We start from the raw sequence: 19,302 nt of genomic DNA, 5'->3' as shown, positions 1-19,302 counted from the left end.
TTCTCTGTTAATTTCATGCTTTTTTTTTTCAATACAACAGCATTCACTTTATTATAGTTCATTGTATCCACTGGATTCATGGCAACAGGAGCACTTTTGGCCTTTCCATAAAACAATGGAATCAACTGAACAGCCCACTATTATTGTGGCCAATTGTAGACTTTTGCCAGTTGTTCAGCCAGTGGGAGTTAAATGGTTAATGTCATCAGTTTCTTCCAGTTTTTGCAGCAGGAGGGCACTGCAAAAAACTAGCCAATATTGTATTGGAGGCTGAATAGATCTGGCAGATTCCAGATCCAGCTTGAGTAACTTGATGATTCAGCATTCTGTATTTTTATTTTTGCATTGTAGCTTTTTTTTCTTGTCCATTTGTAGGTGCAAAAAACTCTCAAGCATCTTGTAACTAGCCCAGAAGTAGCTTAACATGATACCTGATCCATTTGAAGATAAAACATAACAGTTTAAGACATGAAACTATATAAATGAATACAGAGTAAAAAAAAAAAAAAAAAGTCATAATAGAAACACATAGGAAAGAAACAGGCAATCAAGCAGTGTTATATGTAGTCAGTCTTAAACATGTACTAAAATGGCATCAGAGGTTTTCAATCACTGATGGGAGCTGAAGGCAACCAAGAGATGAATTGAGATATGGTGCCCAAATTCTAATCAGCACTTCCCTTAAAGGGATATTGAAAGTGGGTCAAACAATTCTGGGGAAAGCATTTCATAATAACTTTTTTCTTGGTTATTTTCTATTCATTCTAATAAAAAAAAATAAAAGCTGATGTGTAGGTTACATAAAAGCTGTATTGATACCTTGAAGAGGTTCCCACTAGGAAATTAAGATTCTAGCAGAAGGTCTATAATAAAATGCATACACATAGTATGCCTATATCCATAAATTGACACATGCATAGACGCATAAATAGACAAACAATAGCAGGCATTTACAAAATATTGTAATTTTCCAACTTTACAAGCAATAAATTTTCCAACAAACTTATTGCTGTTAAAAAGCAATAAGTGCATTTTTATTAGTCTACCTTACACACAACAGTAATGAAAATATTTCTTAACATTTGCTTCTATGTCTGCCAAAGTAAATCTTGATAATGCTTCTGAGCTTCAAAAACTATTTTTAGAACAATACTTTGGCTGTTTAGTCAACAAATGTAACATTAATGGCACTTTCTGTAGAGGAGCATTTCTTGTATAAATGAGAAACTTAAATGCACACAAGAGGGAACGAAAACAGAACTTAAGTTTGAACACTTCTGCTTTTGTGTAAAATCAAAACCCAGCTCTCCTGGATAAAAGATTTTTGAGAACTATTATAATTGCACCAATAATGTTGATGTGTTTCTCCTAAAGCAGTCTTCTTGGTGTCATTTGGTAATAGAATGTGCAAGCAATTTCAAAAAGCTTTGAGCCGGTAATATAGTATAATGATAACTAGCACCATTCCGTGACTTTGGAATTATCTGAAACAGAACAGCTCAATTTCTTTCTTTTTTAATGAGCTTCTTTCTGCTTCTTGGCTCACACATTAACCTTTCATACTTATTTTTAATTTTTTTTTAAATTCTTGAGTCCAAAAGATGGAACTCCTCTGAACTGTTTCCCTGAGCATATTGGTTTAGTTTCAAGCTTGTGTTCAAAACCTTTCTGAGGTTTTGATGAGCCCTGGTTCAATGATCAGTGTGTTCTCTTTCTCTATTCATTCACATCTGCATTGCTTTTCAAAGTGAGATAAATCAGTGCTACACATTTTCATAAATATTTTTTATTCTAAATAACAACCCTCATCTTGCTTTTTTGATTACAGTGAAATGCTGATTTGGGGCCTTTAAAATGCATTAATGGCTACCAGATTTGCATTTATATTGGATTTTTGCTCAGGCAGACAAGAACCTGAGATAGAGTTTTGCAAACAAAGACCAAACAGAAAGCACGCATCATCTGAAACACATTCAACCCCATAATAGAGTACAAGCAAAAGAACGAGAGATGATAGTGGGAGCAATACAGGCCACCAAATTTTTAACTCTGAGATAAACACACACCTTATTCAGATCAAGTCTGACACAATGATGATATGCAGGTTGAGGTGAAAGTAGCTATATTGTGACTGATGAACACTATATCGAGAAACATGAGAGATAAAAAAAAAAGAATGTGACATGGAGATTGAAATCAAATGGAATAGAGTAGTTACAAATACTCCCACAAAAATAATTTTAAAAAGTTCTTTGAGAGAAATTTTGAGAGAAGAAAAGTGGTGCTTTGCAGTCTTCCTTTCCCCCCAGAAGGGAGAGTGACATTTTCAGACTTCTACACAAAACGCTGGAACCTTTTAATTCAGCCCTTATTCGTTAAACAGACACATTGCCAATGTTATTAAAGATGGGGCAGATTTGTTTGCCGCTCATCAAGTTGGCATTGTCCATACGTCGTTCCTCGGGGGTAATCTTTCTTGATAAGTGAACCCAAAAGGAATGGATTCTTTGTCTCTACGCGAATCTGATTCAACCACTTGCCACTACTAAATCATTGAGGCAGTGAAAGCCCCTGGGGAAATTTACAAAGCGATTCAGTCCTCATTGGTTGTTAGACGAGAGCATGGCAGCACAATCATGCACCAGGGAAGACTGAGGGTACGTATGATTCCATTTCAACCAAACTCCACACCAGCTGATGTCACAGATTTCTTACTCTTCAATGCACTCTTACCCTTCAACACATCTTGAACCCTTCAATGGTTCAGGGTGTATTAATCTTTCAAAAGAACTGGTGGCCTAGGTTTGAAGAAATCTTTTAAGGATTGCTTACTTGTAAATTAAACTCAAGTTCATCTTAAAACTGTTTTCATTTGCTTTACCAGGGAATATTGACTCTCATGATTGCCAAGAGTTTTCCTAGTGAGGAACTACTCAGTCAGAGAGATACATTTAATGCTGCAATAGAAACAAAAAAAAAGTCCAATCTTGCCTGTAAAGTGCATTTGATGAGTGCTTTATAGACCAGATAGGGGAGATTAGACCAGAGATTCTTTAATCTGATTATGTAAACAACAAATCGATTAGAGCAATCAGCAAATGTATGTGGAAGTGTCTCAAAATGCCAAACCTTTCAGTGTGTGGTGCTTTTGCTTGAACTGAAGTTTGTACCATAGGAACTAGTGTTGACATGGGTAAGACAAATTCTATCAATGAGGGTGGACTGGCACTTACAGCTAGATAACATCTCCATGGCAAGCAAAGCAAAATTAGATGATAATCTTATAGGTGAAGTTGATTGTTTGCCTTATTGCGATATCAGTTGGATCAGAAACCAAATTGGAAATTTGCAGGCTAATCCTATCTCCATAGTGTTAAACAGTATGCAAATGCATTGTTTAATATTTGTGCAACAGGATCAAGACACAAAGTCCAGTGTAGACCAGGGGCTGTGGCAAGTTGCTAAGAAATATGGAAAAAAAAAATAAAAGAAGGTGTAGAAAGTACTGTCACAGCATAAGAAAATTGATATTCTCACTGTTTCATTTCTATGTAGTACTGAGATACCAGTCTAAAGTGGGATTAAGAAAACATTGTTCTGAGATGGAGAGGTTTTAGTCGTTTAGTTTTATACATCTGATTGATTTAAACTGTGTAATGGATTCTGTTTCAGACTCAGAGCTGCATAGTGGCACACTTGTTAACACTGTTGCCTTCCAGCAAGAACGTCCTCTGTTTCATGCCCAACAAGGTTAGGCAAATGTGTCTTTCTCAGTTGCTCTTAGGTGTGTGCGTTTGTGTACATGTTGTGTACGTGAGTATGCATGCATGCCTGGTTGTCTTTTCTGTGTCTCTGTGTTGCCCTATGATTGATTGATGACCTGACCTTGGTATACAGTAATATTTGAAAAGTTGGAATATTACACAGTAATATTTTTGAAAAGTTTTTTATCCTGTGTTTTATGTGGACATAACACTGAGGAAATGAAGCAGAGTGATATGGACCTTCAAGTCAAGTCTTATGATTGTTTTGCAGTAAGATGAATGGTGTGGAATTCACATTGTTTCACATAGATTATTTAGAACGTACACTTTATGAGTACCTCAAGTAGTCAAATAATCATTTGGTAAATAGATCAGAAAGGTTGTTGAAGTGTTGTTAGATCAAAGGTTCAGAAAGTCATAATTAATGCAAACACAGCATTTCCATGGTAATATGAGATAAAGTGTTATTATGGAATCGAGGCAACATTTGTTATTGACATAGTCAAAAACATGCAACAGTCCGCATACAGTAGGGGCACACACATCTTTTTGTTTGCTTATCTGTCAATAGGCAATAAAAACTACTGCTTTTGTTTTGGGAGCACGTTCAAAACACACCTGCTGCAGCCACAAACTAAACGTGGTCTGATTATTAGAGTGCAGCCACGAATAGTACAACAGTTATCCGAGCTCCACAAGGACATCTTATGACACTTTCCAGTGGCAAGTTGCTCTCTATAACAGGTTAATGTGTTATTCGGGTCAGTTCTAGTCAAGTGGGGAGATTCTCTGTATTACGGTTTGAAGCGCAACAGCGGTGGTTATTTCCCCGCTGATTTGCAGCGACACCTCGAGGTTCTGGTTGTGATGGACTAAATAATCCCAGATGTTTTATTTTGTCTTATAAATACGTTCTGCTGACCCAATCATAATGATAAAGACTCACATCATAAGCTGAATTATTTTTTTTAAATTCAAACAAAAAATACAATTCACATCACACCAAACTAATATAATGTAGTTCTGGTGTTTTATACTGTCGGCACAAACTTGCAGCTCAGATCTCTGACCAGGTTATCTGCTTTTCTCTTTATTACTGTCAGTTCTTCAGAGAAACGAGCCGCTAGCAGCGCTGCTAATTCACGGTCATTCCGTTACAAAACTTAACAATCGTATTCCTGTCACTCCCCGTGATTAAACTCACAATTACGATCCTCTGTACTGAGCAGCTCTCGTGATGGCAGACGGTGTGTCCGTAAACAAGTTTTATTAAATGTTGTATTATAACCGAAAGAGAGATGTAACTTCTATCATAAATATAGATTAGCAAAAAACCCTAGAAATTACAATGAAATACTGCTACTTCCAGGGGACACTAGAAGTAAGACCCATAATCGTTTCCCCAGTAAGTCTCTCAGGAATAAGGTGGCTACGACGCCCCTGGCTGGAGCATTTTTTAGTTAAGGTGGCATATTTTAAATTCCCATTAAAATGCAATGTATGAATGTTTCTGAGAACTGTTCAGCAAGGTGTGCTGAGCAGTGGATACATGGTGTCATTGTATGATATAATCAGCTATGGTCTGCTTAATAAGTTCGTGTCTACATGCCAGGTGATTTTTCTCCCATGTGGGTATGTCACTGCGACTTTTTGCTAAATGCTTTTAGTCACTTCGACACAATAAAATGTTTTCAACAGGTTTATCAAATGGCATCCGAGCTCCAACATATCTGTTAGTACTTCTTGTGCCAGAAGTTGGCAAGAAGTGGGACAGTAGATAGGACATCAGCAGCATCAGTTTGCTACTGGTGACATAAATGTGATAGACAGAGAAATGAGGGCAATTGACATTGTGGCCAAATGGGAAAGGAGGAGGGCACACCTTTAGACAGATCAAGCATCCACCCCAGGGCAACACAGAGGCACACAGGACAGACAACCAAGTGCAAGCCACACAAAGTGTGGCCAATTAACTTAGCAGGCATTTTTTTGATGATGGAAAGAGGTGAATGGAACCCAGAGAAGATATTTTTTTAAATCGTTCTTCATTTTTTAATGTGGACTGAACTCTGAATGCACAAAACTAAAAATCTGTAAAAATGTCACTTAAACCTTCATCCCAATGGTGGGGTCTTTGTGTGTTTGTCTTGCAGACTGTAATTATGCAGTTACACCTTTTGCTAATTTAAAATACAACAGAAATGTTGTTACAAATTTTCTGAGGAAGAAGACTAAAACTACTATTGTAGAAAAATACTTAAAGCTAATAGCAACGCCACAGAAATGTTGACGTTTTGTCTTGTCTTGGTAATTTTTTTCGGGTCTTAAAAATGTGTTGTCTAAATAATTATTATACTTTTTTAATGTGGATAAAAATTTAGTAAGTTTAGTTCTTCATATAGCCTTTGAGATATTAAATTAAAAATAATTTAATGTCATTAACTTATTTTTTTGCACCTTACCTCTATATAAAGTGCGCTATAATTTTATTCCACACGCATTACATACTACCAGTTTTGTCGGTTCATGCTAAATTATTACTTACAGGTACATTATTGGCACAAATATGATGGTTTGTTATCTCTTAACCCAAAAATTTACTCAAAAAACGGATTGCTTTAAAAGAACTAGAGAGGTAATTATATTTTAGTATGTTGTGCATGCATAAAACATTTATTATTTTTTTATCTTTTTATTCAGTTTATCACCTTTTTATTCACTTTTGCTCATTATTTTTTACTAAACACCAGCTGTGTATGGAGGAATAAGATTTATCCAGGATAACAGTAACTGAACCGAGATTCTGCTCAAAAGATTTCATAGGACCAAAACACACTGTATCTAAATATAAAAGTGTGTGTAATAGGTTAAAGCTATACACAGTTCAGCTTTTTGCAACTACATGCTCTTAAAATAGATAAACCATTAAAACAGACATTCTCCTAAAAAGCATGAGTGGCATCAGCACGCAGGCTAAAAGTGAACTCACCTATAAATTTTATATCTGGTTGTAAATCCTTGGCGGAATCTTTCCACAAAGGACAGATAGCTCCGAGAGTGGTGGAAAGGTCCACGGTCAGAGATGAGCCAGTCATATTGCTTGGTGACATGTTGTTCAGCAGCCAACAGGTCCTGGCGGGTAGACTGAACTGTTATATGGTCCCATATAAACAGGAAGCAGATGACCTCAATAAACCTCCAGTTCATGCTTTTTTTTAAGCCGCTCTCTGTTCATTCTCGCTCCATAATGTGGAGACCTGATGGGATAGAAAAGAAGGAAGGGAAACAGGGGTTGGGGTAGGGATGCACAAAAAAAGAGCTGTTATATGACAAAGTCTATTTTAGCAGTACAAGAAGGTCCAAGAGTTAGGTTAATTGTCTCCTGCTGAACAAATAAAATAGTGCCCTTGTCACTGTCGCTTTACTGTGAAATGGAGTGTGCTTATTTTTTGACTTTCTCATATTGTTCAGCAAATATTCTTGTCTGCAGTATTCAGAAAGTGTACGTCGCTGCATACAATGGCTGTTACTCTTTTGCAGATCAGTATGTGGTTCACCCTCAGCTATCAGGCTGTCTGTTTGTAATTGGTGTCATGATAAGCTCTGACAAGGTTAGAGGACGGCTTTATGATATGTTATGACACTCTACAGCCACTAATGTGGAAAAAAACCCATCTCCCCTTACTCAGTGGTGTCAATTACTGCTGGAGGAAACGTTCATCTTTTGACATTGTTGTTGAACCTTTCCATGCCTGGATTGGCCAACTAGCATACAACCCAGAAAATATTTTAGTATCATGGTCTAATCTTGACTATGTGTTCAATAACTACTAAATAAAAATAATAATAATATTCTTTAAAACACTTTGCCACTCAGTGGAATCTCACAAGTTGTTCAAGTTAAACTGTGGCAAAGAGAAAGTACACGTCTAATAATGATATGTCGCAGATAAGATTTTCATCAGTAATATCATTCTGGTTCTAAGGCCCCTGGGCGCAGAACAGCACTACATGTTATTAAGTGCTGCTGGTTGCATAAGATGTTCCAATTTTTATGGCTTATTAGACAATAAAACATCATAAAAGAGCAAGCAAAATTTGATGAAGCTAATCTTTCTGCTAAGTACAAGAAGAATTGTTGGCATATTGATGGAAAAGATCCCCTTTTGTCACATCACAAAATTTATTAAATTAATTCAAAATGTGATTATGTATGACAGATTTAGCAGTGTGCTACACTACCATCACTACCTAATAATAACATAAACATACAGGTTTAGCTTTCAATCATACTCCTACATTTAAAACAAAATTCCATTCTTAATCTGATTTATTTAAATTTGGCTCTCAGAAAATATCAATTAATAGATTAAGTAAATATAAACTTATCAGTAATTCTAAAATGTATTTATCTAGAATTAGTTGCATTATGTTTGTACTTTAAAACAGAGAAACATTCCGCTTTTTTTTTTTTTTTTTTGCATCTTAGTATCACACAATAGATAGAGGAAAAAAAATCTGAACAAAAACAGAATATTACTGATAATTTTTACTTCAATATTAATTTGGGTCAGTGTTAAAAAGCCTTTAATGCGCTTGGTACACTACTAAGACTTGTTTTTCAGTTTAAGAACTAAACACAGACTGTTTTGAAAGAACGCTAAGCCAACCTGATGCTCTAGATTGCTTTGTAAAACACAGACGTCTGGCAAAACATTTTTAGAAAGTACTTAGAAAAGGGCAGGCACTTAAAAAATAATATTGGCAGGTGAGAGAATGAACATTTTTATTATCACCATCAATTAATGTTTAACACTTAAATTTCAGCCAGCGTGGTCAATAAAGTGGTGTCGGTTGCTAACATCACATTCTTGCCAAAAGCACTTAGGGGAGATGTGCAAACCATCTTTTTCCACTGAGTGTTACTGTGTGGACTTCACACACAAAACATGCTCTCTGTATCTAAGATTAGTGGAGTAGGTACACCTACACTGATCTTTTCAAAAACCATTAAGACATAAATAAAAGCTGTTGCAGATAGATAACCCAAGGCAAAAAAGCCACTGCATATATGACTGAAAGGGGTCTAATAAGAAGCAACAACACTAAGTTACTGAAAGATATAAGCAGCCAACAGCAGCCATTGTGCAGTTGACAAACAAGAATGTAAATTAAAAGAAACAAACTAAGAATGTTAATTGCAACATAGAAGTGAAATTTCAGTAATCAACAATATCAAAAATAAAGATAGGTAAAATCAGAATGAACAAAATCTAAAAGTATTGACACTGAAAACATACAAAAGATAACTGATTATTTTGCTCTTTTGTCACTTCTTTGCTTTTATATTATTGTTTTGTGCACGACTTTTTCCAAGTACACAGACAAAAGCTGCAAGGGAAAGCCTTGTGTCTGGAGCGTCAATTGAACCGGCAGCCCACCAATTTGGGATGAACACCTATCACCGCAGGAGTGGTCCATTGCTTTCAGACAATTAAATTGACAATTGTTTTGACTTAATTGTCAGAAATCTGATGTGAAGCACATGGTTGTAGCTGGTTTATAGTAAATTGATATTCTTTCCATTTCTGGTGCATTCAGAGATTCAGAAATATTTCTGTATCTAAAGCTACCATTCAATTTTGCAACAAGGTTGTGAAGGTTTTGAGGGAGCAAAATCTTGAAATTGAGATATGTCACATCCAATATCCTGGTAATGAAACATCTTTTTATAGACCATTGATTCACACTAAACCAACTGATATTAATATGCTTTGATGGGTGCAGGATCTCTGTATTTGTTTATGAGGCAGACATCCGGTCTCCACTTCATACCAGACTTAAATGTTTCCTCTTTGATGGAGCTTATACAGTAGTTACAGTGACTTCTGTTATTATTGCTATGTTTTTGCAACAAAAAGTTTTATGTTCTCTCTCAACAGATGATATAGTTTTCCCTTTTTAACCTTTTCTCTCTCTTGGATAAATTACCAGAAAGAACCATTACTGCCCCTAACTGTATGTTGTTGTTCTACTACTGTGTCTGCATAGCTGTGTTATCTGCTCTGGCAGGACAAGGGATTGCCGCACAGAGTCTGTTGCAGTTAGTTGGTTTTATGGAAATCCAGCCAAATGCAATGTAATACACAAAACTCTTTTTCCTTTTTTCTTTTGCCAATTGGCATAAAAAACTGATCTTGACTTCATTACAATTGCGACTGTGATATATGTAATTGATTTTAATCTAGCTAAATGACTGGACTGATTGGTCAACGTACTTCTGCATATGCATTGCATTCGTTCTGTGTATTTGGCTTGAGATGGTATTTGCTGTAAATCACCTAACAGAATCAATTGTTTTGCTTTCTAAATACTGTCACATTTTGGTGAGTTTTTTTTTTTCTTATTGCCTTTTTGGGACCTCTTAATCTTGTTTCCAATGCTAATTTTATGTTATTCCACTTTTACACAAAACGTTGTTATAGGACAACTTCTGGCTGATTTCATTGGGAGGTGATAATTGCTTGGGTTACTGACATTTGGTGTGAAGTACACCAGCCAATTTAATTGTTAAAAAGGTCTTTAACTGACTCTTTGTAGCTCAGAGAATGGACTGTAAAGTACTTCAGTTAGTTAATAAATCACTGAACAGTTTATCACCAAAATACATTTAAGTCATCTTGTTGTTTGTCAACCTACCAGACCACTCAGGTCTTTTGGTTCTGGTATGTTCTGCATCCCCATAATCAGAATCAAACTTGGAGAAGCAGCAGTTTCTTCTATGTTCTTCAAATCTGGATCGAACCTCGAGAAAACTACAAAACAGCTGAAACTCTGATCTCCTTTAAATCAAGACTTAAAAGCCACCTGTTCAGAGTTGCCTTTGATTATCAGTAAGTGGAACATTGATCAATATATTTGATGTATATTTACGTCATTATTTTCATGATGGCATTTGGCAAAATGCCATCAGATGCCTTGACTTGACTCAGATACGTGACAAGTTAATTGACAAAACAAAAGAGGTGTTACATAGGTGTTGATTAAAAGAATTGGTGATGTGTTATACAACAATATCCAGTTTGTCTGCACAAAGAAAAAGAAAAAAAACAACAACTTATAACTATTGTATTTTTCTTGTCAAACAACATGTCCTAATTTAAGAAAAGAATGACAGATGATGAAAATGGATATAGTTCTAATACACTGCTTATAAAAAAAGAGAACCCCCTTTTTCCTAAATCAATGCACTTTAGCAAAAAAGCACTGTCCATAACAAGCTGGATGATGGACTATTTGGGGCTTAGAGCCATGTGGTGCATAAAAGCAGCAGCAGAGCTAGAAATGGGCAGGCATTAGAAATCAAAAACATTTTTCTTTTCCAGTTAAAAGATAGATTCAACTCCAAGAGCCTCTTGCAGTTTAAATGAGGAAGCTTCCAAGAGATGCAGTGAAGCTTTTAGTACACAACACATGTTTCTTATGAAAACTAAATGTCCAAATGCAGGAAGTGCTGAGTCACAGTGAAGAAATTTGTCTGTACAGTAAATAGGATATTGGGGGTGGACTATAGTTAATTGGTTTGGGAGACAACAATAAATCTGATAAATAGCTGTTAGCCAAGTCCTGTGAGAACTGTTCAATGTAGGAAGCCGTCCTGTGCTGCCACAGGCAGAGACAACAATTTTGGATGAAAATCAAGGAGATGGTTTAAGAAGTATATGGGGGCTATAACTGCTATGTCTCTCTTTTATACTCAGGAATTAACCTTTCATATAAGTTAAAAGTAACATTCAACACTATAGTAAAAAAAAGACACTGACAATATTTGGCATTTATTGCTAAATTAATTTTTTTTATTTTTTTTCATAAATTATTGAAATGACTAGGATTTAAAATGGACTATAAGTAATTTCACCGACATGTTTCTGCTGACTCTGCGTATGATTAATGTGTTTCAACTTAAAGCTGATATAAAATTAGTGGAGGGTGGTGGAGTTCGTCACCAATGATAAATAGTCAAAATACCAATTGAAATGTGGAAAGCTGGTCAGCAATTGTAAGGAACATTTGATTGAAATTAGTTCTGACATTCAGATTTATTATACCTGTCTCATTTCCAATCAGAGCCAAAATTGTCGCTCACACTCTCCTCCTCCTCTCTGCTACACTGTCTTCCTGACAGCACAGGCTACCACGAATGCTCAGGCTAGTTAGCAAGTTAGGATAACGCAGGATGAATAGTTTTCTTGTTATGGGAAGTTGTTGTCAGGGTATGTACACGAGCATGACTGACAGCACAGATACCTTCCTCGTGCCTCTGTTTCTGACTGGGAGCAGTGTGTTGTTTCTGTAAAAGATTTTTACAGAAACAAGCTTTATTTTTTTTTTCACACATCATCTGCCTCATTCCATACTATCACAACATAGTAATACTTTCAACAAATATGTAAAGAACTTTTTTTTTTAATTCATAGAAGTTACACAATGCAGCTTTAAGTACATCTGATGTAGTAGTTGTTTCATGGTCATCTTAGCTTTGTTTCTTAATTTTCTTCCAGTGATAGTCTAGTCTACTCTTAAAGTAACCACTGAGAAAAATTTCCAAATATGTGTGTGCTTTACATATATACTTTTGGGGGGGCTACATTTGCTATGACTATTTGTGTTTGTCTTTGTCTGTTTTTTGTTACTTGAGCATATATGTCATTTTCTGAGCAAATTAGAAAATAAGAGAAGAAAGCAGAGAGAGTGGATCACATTTATCCTTGAATAAGCAGGGTAAAAAAGGGAGGATGTCTGCTTCAGGAAATCAGCAGGCAGGACAAGGGAGGCTTGTTTTCTCCATCCTCTTTTTAAACAGCCTTATTCATGCCGCAACTCCTCCTTCAGTCTGGTTCTTTCAAGGGGATTCAATCTCCATTCTGGTCTTGTCACCTGCTTTGCCAATCAATTCCCTTCTCCCCTGTGTGGGGGCCTAAGTGTTCCTCTTTATTCTGAAAAGTTCATAAGAATGGAGAGGCTTGTTCTGCTTATTTGTATTCTAAATCCCAGAGAGGCAAGGGTTCGGGAAGAAGTGAAGCTTTTTATGGGGAGACAAGGTAGTCTTGAGGGAATTGCAACTGACTATACTATATTTCCATATGCTTTCCAATCTTGATTTATGAACGTGGATACCAATATGTATTATTTATACGCTACAATATTTGTCAAAGGAACTGTATGGATGTGAGCAGATGGAGTTCTCTCTGAACTGTTATCAGCACAGCTGCCTCAGAGTGGATTTATTTCCCAGTGATACTGGTATAATGCACGAAGTGAAGCAAAACCTTTGACGTAACGTTATGGATGGTTGGCAGTCTCAAAATGAATTTGTACTCCTCTGGGATATTTTGACACACTTCATATTAATATGACCTCGAGGGGACCAAAGGGTTTTTGTGAGATACATGCCAGATTCATGGAGCGGGTTTGACAGAATGAGGGTTGAGAGCTGGGTTGCATCTAAATATGCTAGGACACATCTGAATCCAAAGAATTATTACTGCTCAGGTTACAGTATTGTCAAGAAATGCACGGTAACGGTCTGCCACTTCCAATTGCTAGACAGCAACAGGAACATGTAGGCTGGCTGTAGCTAATTCCATTTGCAGTGGATTCTCTCCCTGACCAACTATCTCGTCTTGGTTGTCTTGTTTCTTGGGGGGGCAAGGAAACGGCTGCAGTGGCACCCTGACCTTCAGAAAACATGGCTGAGCAAGCAACGCTCTGTTTGATAATTAAATTCTCTGGTTGGTCAGCAACCAATCAGCTCAGCTCAGGAATCAATGGCTGATTTTTAAAGCGCAAACTAATTCACTAATGGTCAGTTATTCCAATTTACCTGCTTGCTGAATTATTGTATCCAAACCTATTCTGGTTGTGGGAGAATCAATGAAATGCAGAGGAAGAGAGAGAGAGAGAGAGAGAGGAGGCAGATGGGAGTCGGTTGCATCTGTCATGTGAAGCGGTGCAAGGAGAGTGCTCCGAGGTTGATTTAATAGCTGCCCGGTTGAACAGAGGCAGTGCAGGGGCGGTTTATGAGATGGTTCTAAACAGGAGTTGTCTATGTCATAAAGCAAACTAATTAATAAGGTTTCAGCGTAAGCAAAGACTTAATAGTTGAGGTCCAAGGTTTGTTTTCTGCGTGACTCAGAAAGATTATTCACACTGGCTAAGCAAAGGGCAATTAAATTTAGCATGAAATAAAAATGGAATTAACTTCTAAGGCAGTGGACTTGGCAGAAAAAGAAAACCTTTGTAACAAGGGATCTATTTTAATTTTAATGTACATGCTTAACCTTTTCATTAACATGCCAATGGAAACCAAGAGATTATCACGACAAACACTTTATATCTTTTACTCTCAAAGTAAAAGTGCATAGTTTGCTCCTGTCTACATCTCGTTCAGAGGAAGTCTGCTAAGAGCTGATAGGAGAAACACGACATCCTCAGCCGGCATCACAGCTCTGCACCAAAGAGTGAAATGCAAGGTAGCACCAGGCAGCCATTAGTCACCACATCCGCCACTGCTGCTGTTGGCTACTGTGGCAGGGGAAAAGATGAAGATTGATCATTTGTCAACATGCAAATTGGCTTTCAAGTGCTTTCTCTAATTACTCTGTGGTTTTATTGATGAGAAACCAGCCACTGCTTCCCTTCGATTTACCTTGCAGGGCAAAGTCTTTGTTTTGAATACATCATCCCACACCTATCTTTCAGAAGCCTTTAGAAGGGTCAAATGAAAATGAGGCAAAATCTTCCAGCCTTAACAGAGTTTACATCATAACTCATTTTACAACATTTCAAGGTAACAATATAGGACTAAATGTAATATATATATACAGATTTAATCCCCTCGCTGATCACACTGAAAATGTGACTCTGTGAAATGAAATAAGCCTTGAATGAGAGTAGCTGGGAAGATGTAAATGACACTGTTCGCACAGCAGCAGCTGCTTGCTCATGCATGTAAATGTCAAGTGATGTTATCTACTGTATGGTTCTCGAATACTGGATCCAAAAGGTTTGTGCCAAAGACAAGTTTGGACAAGTATCTCTCTGAGGAAAGTCGGAATTGGAAAGTACACACTCTGTAAATTAATTCAAGCTTTTTTCTCATTCAGTTCAGTTAAAGAAAAAAAAAAAAGATTCTACAACACCAGCTCACCTCAGACCTTATTGAAGAATTGTTTGATAAATAATTACTAGCATAATTAAACATGCCTATCCGCCTTCCACTTCTCTCTATTCTGTGACTTTTTCTTGTCATAATTGCCTGTGTCTGTAAAATTGTTTTATTCAAATCACACCATCAGTGCCACAGAGGGTGTGAAGAAGTGTTGCAAGGCTGGTGCACATGGTTTACGTAATTGCATATTATTTTAGGAAGACATATGTGAGGAAATCTCATGTTATCAAGGTGAGAGTGTGATTTTCTTATCCTGTTTCAGTGAAGGCAGTGAGGATTCTGCTGGGAAAACACATGGTACTTGTTTTCTCATGCTGGATTTCACCAGTGTTTACACAATATGATGCTTGCACAACACAGTACGTCTTACCCAAACTCATCCCAGCCATCTTGCTTTGTGAACGACTGTCACTTCCTACTGACAGATGTGTAATATAGAAAAAAAAACCAAAAACATAAATACAGTGAAAACTGTTTCGCAAGACTTTTTCTATTTAAGGCTGCTCTCCCCAACCCTTTGCACTAGACTTCATTATGTTTTTCACATTTCTGAAGGACACTCACTGACATATACATAACATCTGCTGTTCTCTCAGGAGAGTAGCCCACTGGCATTATGCAAAAAAGAGTTTCTTCCCTTACTTTTTTCCCAGCTGCAGTGGGTTATTTTTGTTTGCTTTTGCAATCCTTATTAGCTCCCCGAATTCTGATGCAATGCCATCTCTTAAAATACTGACCTCATTTTTATCTAAATAGGAAGCTTTCGCTCTGTTCATCCTCTCGCAAACAAATAAGACACACTGGCTAGAGTGTCTGGACAACCACCTGGCTCTTCCGCAATGGAAGGAGCAGGACCTAAAGGGAGCGGCCTCTGATCCTACTGTTTCTAATTTAATGCCTCGAGTTTGTGAAATGCATGAATCAGAAAAAAACTGCAGAGATATGGAACAGATGGTGGAAATTTAATAAAAAGAGAGACAGAGAGAGAAAGTGTCCCTTTTATCCCAATTCAATGCAGATTAAGCATCACAAAGCTTAACTGTTCTGTATTACTACATTTTGTGACTGTACTGACCAAGATATCAGGCTTGAAAAGATGGTGTGTTCTCAGCCAAATTCAACCTCACACATAATGCATCAATGGAGATGCATTTATCTATTACTGCATTTAACATTACAGTCCACAGAATGAAGCATTTTTATTTGCTTTCTTCACCCAAGTTTGTGATGTAAGAATCCTCCATGTTGCACCAAAAATGTTTTTGCAGTGCTGTTAAAGCGATGACATGAAATCCTACAATTTATCAACATGCACTACAGGAACAAAACAATAACGGGATTTAGGCCTATGTAACGTTACTCTTTCTAATCCAAGAAAATATATTTTAGGAACTTTAGGAATTAAACATATTTCGTTCAAATAAGAGTTTTTTTGTGTGCTATAGAGAACAAAACGTAGCAAACGTGCACATGAATTGATCCATGAGTACCACAGATATTACAACGACTGTTATAAGGCTGCAAGAGTGAACATTTTTAGTCAAAAAGACTCCTCTTTTTCTGGTCTGTATTTTGCGCCTCTTTTTGGGAGGTTATCGTTTGCAAAAATGAATCCTTGATTTAGGTTATTTCAGCCAACATGTTCCTATTCCCTGTGTTAACTTTGAAAATAGAGTGCTCTTGACCTCTTGTCTTTGAAATTCTTTCACTGTCGCTGAATTTCTCACTTCACGGGCCTCTTTTTAATGCTACTGCTCGGAGGCTTTTGCCACGAGGCTGAAATCTCTATTCCCCTTTCTTTAGTATTTCGCTTCTCCCTGTCAGAAGCGTTGGCAAACTTGTATGTAAGTCTTGTACGACTTTCATCTCTGGACAAGAATTTAGCTCATCTGTTCTAATATGCACCGAATGAAACCCCAATGCATGATTTTTGATTGCAGCTTTTCCTTACTTGCTGAATAATTCACAAATCAATTCTTTCAAACTTCCGCTAGGAGCCCCAGAGCAACAGGGGTGATTTTTGAGGGTCTTCTTCAAATGTTTGCATTCAAAAAGGCAGCAAATGTCACATTGTGATTTAAATTTTAATGAGGCTGTTTAGGTGTAAGCTATGTTTGCCCTCTTTGGTATAAGCTCTGCCTATTCTAATTTAAAATGACTAAAATGTGGAATGTATAATAAGTTTTAGTAATTATAATAATTATGATTATATATTGTTGCAGAAAAGCTATGAAACTATTTTATCTTCCCTAAGAAAGACGGTGAAAGTAGTCATACACAAGTAATAAAACGTTTCACTTTTACAATCACACAATGTTTTTTTTTGTTTGTTTCTGAGCAGGATCTTAAAGAAATTGAAATGTGAAGAAAACCTTTTGATTTTGTCAAAAAAATGTCACATCATGTTTAGTCTAAACAACTAAAAATGCTCTTGAGACAAAGTGCACTTTTGTGTCAAAAATTATTCTAGTGTAGATATGATAAACAGAAGGAAGGAAAACGATACATTTGGCCTAATTTTAACTTTACTTACTTTTCAGTTAGTAGAGTAGACCAAAAAATAAGACCGTAACTCTAATCAGAGAAATCTATTGTCATCGGAAGCAAAATGTGTTAATTATGACTTTTGATACATTGTGAAAATGAACTGGAAAAGGTTGAAATAACTTGGCAGAAAGAAAAAATTGTCAATTGTGAGTCCAATCACATTGTAACAAGGTTCTCAAACAAAAGCACTGAGTGTGGAGATTGATTCGAGGTTCTTTGCATTTTATTTGGATGTAAATTCACTTTGTCTAACAAATAAGCAACTAGCATCATTGGAAAGGTCAAGTTGTGCATGTGATGGATGCTCTCAATTCAGTAAATACTTTGTCTGCAGTTTAACAAAAAGAATGGAAGTGAGTGTCAACACAAATTAGGGCTATTGGGTCCTCATGTTAGCATTTGTTCTGGACTACTCAATCACAGGTAGAAAGCAATCAATACCTAGGATGGATTGAAGTTGCTCACGTCCTATCCATCAGCCCATTTTCAGAACTAGTGTGGATACATGAAAACAATGACTGAATTTGTTTATCATTCCTCATGCAAATCTATCCTGTGCTGCATTCATGGAATCCCTACTAAACTAATGATCTTTAGAAACTGTGGAGTCCACTGCAGTGTGATTCCTTTCCCAATTTCCCTCCAGAAAGGTTTAAGACAAAATTATTCACATCTACCACTAATTTCAAATAATGCAACTGATGCTAACTGAAATATAGCAAATTCAATAAATATTTTCTTATCACTTTAAACATTTCCTAGGATTGGATTTTTGAAAACCATAACGGCAACATTAAAGACTACTTCGTCACACTCAATGACAGGATTAATAGGAGACTTAATTATGTGATTTTGCTTTCCTTGTTATTGGTAATAGTTGTGCATGCTGTTTTCATTTTATTTTAAAATACTTTATAAGTGCCAACTCTGACAAACATGGAAACTTAATCATACAGTTCACGTAATATATAAAGATGCATGTCATTTTGAAGTATGACATGCATATGTAAAAATGCACATGATAACTTTTTTCAAACTGTTTTACTTCTTTCTATTGTTCCTATTTATAAAAGCAATGTTGAAACATTTATGTAGTATCTGATTAGACAACAATGCAGCTGCTTAGATCATGGTTGCAGTGCATATAAAAACTGCTAGGTTGTTGGATTGTATGATACTAGGGTGCTAGTTGGCTAGATTTAGTCAAACATTGGTTTAATGGTTTGGAGAAGAAACCAGAAGGGACCTTGTGTTTCTTCAAAGGCCTTTGTTTTAAACTGTCTAGCAACCTGATTAGAATTCACTTAGATGTAGAAAATTAATTTATGGCAGTTTGGTGAACATTTTTTTTTTAAATTTTAACATAATTGCTTGTTTTGGAATCAAGTTTATAAGTTATTATTTTCAAACTATTCTTTCTATTCTCATTCAACATAGCTTTGAATGTACATTCAACATATCTGTACCCCACTTTTTGTGTGAAAATCTGGTCTAATCAGATATACTGGGCCAAACCATGAGCTACCAGAGGCTATATTGTTACACAGCATGTCACCCAAGGTTTTGGTCAGCAACATAAACTTAATTGGATTGTTTTTAACACAGACGTTTTCATAGCGTGTAACGCGGATGAATACTTTTTTTTTTTTTTTTTTTGTACTAAAGCAGCTATCTGATATCTGACATTCAAAGGTCCCCGAGGAGCACATTTATCCACAGCTGTCTGCCTGTGGTTGGATCAAGAAGATGTATGTTAGCATC

General features: G+C 36.4%; 1 protein-coding gene across 1 annotated transcript in view; it reads right to left on the bottom strand.

The window, feature by feature from the left end:
- Positions 1–19,302, bottom strand: part of brinp1 (bone morphogenetic protein/retinoic acid inducible neural-specific 1) — a 112,734-nt gene that overhangs the window by 78,225 nt on the left and 15,207 nt on the right. Inside the window, exon 2 of the mRNA XM_044096570.1 lies at positions 6,754–7,021. Coding sequence (XP_043952505.1) covers positions 6,754–6,971 — 218 coding nt within the window. The 5' untranslated portion in view covers positions 6,972–7,021. The remainder of the gene's footprint in view (positions 1–6,753; positions 7,022–19,302) is intronic.

The sequence above is a fragment of the Gambusia affinis genome, linkage group LG17 (genome assembly GCF_019740435.1).
Source record: "Gambusia affinis linkage group LG17, SWU_Gaff_1.0, whole genome shotgun sequence".
Classification (NCBI taxonomy): domain Eukaryota; kingdom Metazoa; phylum Chordata; class Actinopteri; order Cyprinodontiformes; family Poeciliidae; genus Gambusia; species Gambusia affinis.
The sequence above is the reverse complement of the archived record's forward strand: the minus strand, read 5'-3'. Positions and strand labels throughout refer to the sequence as shown.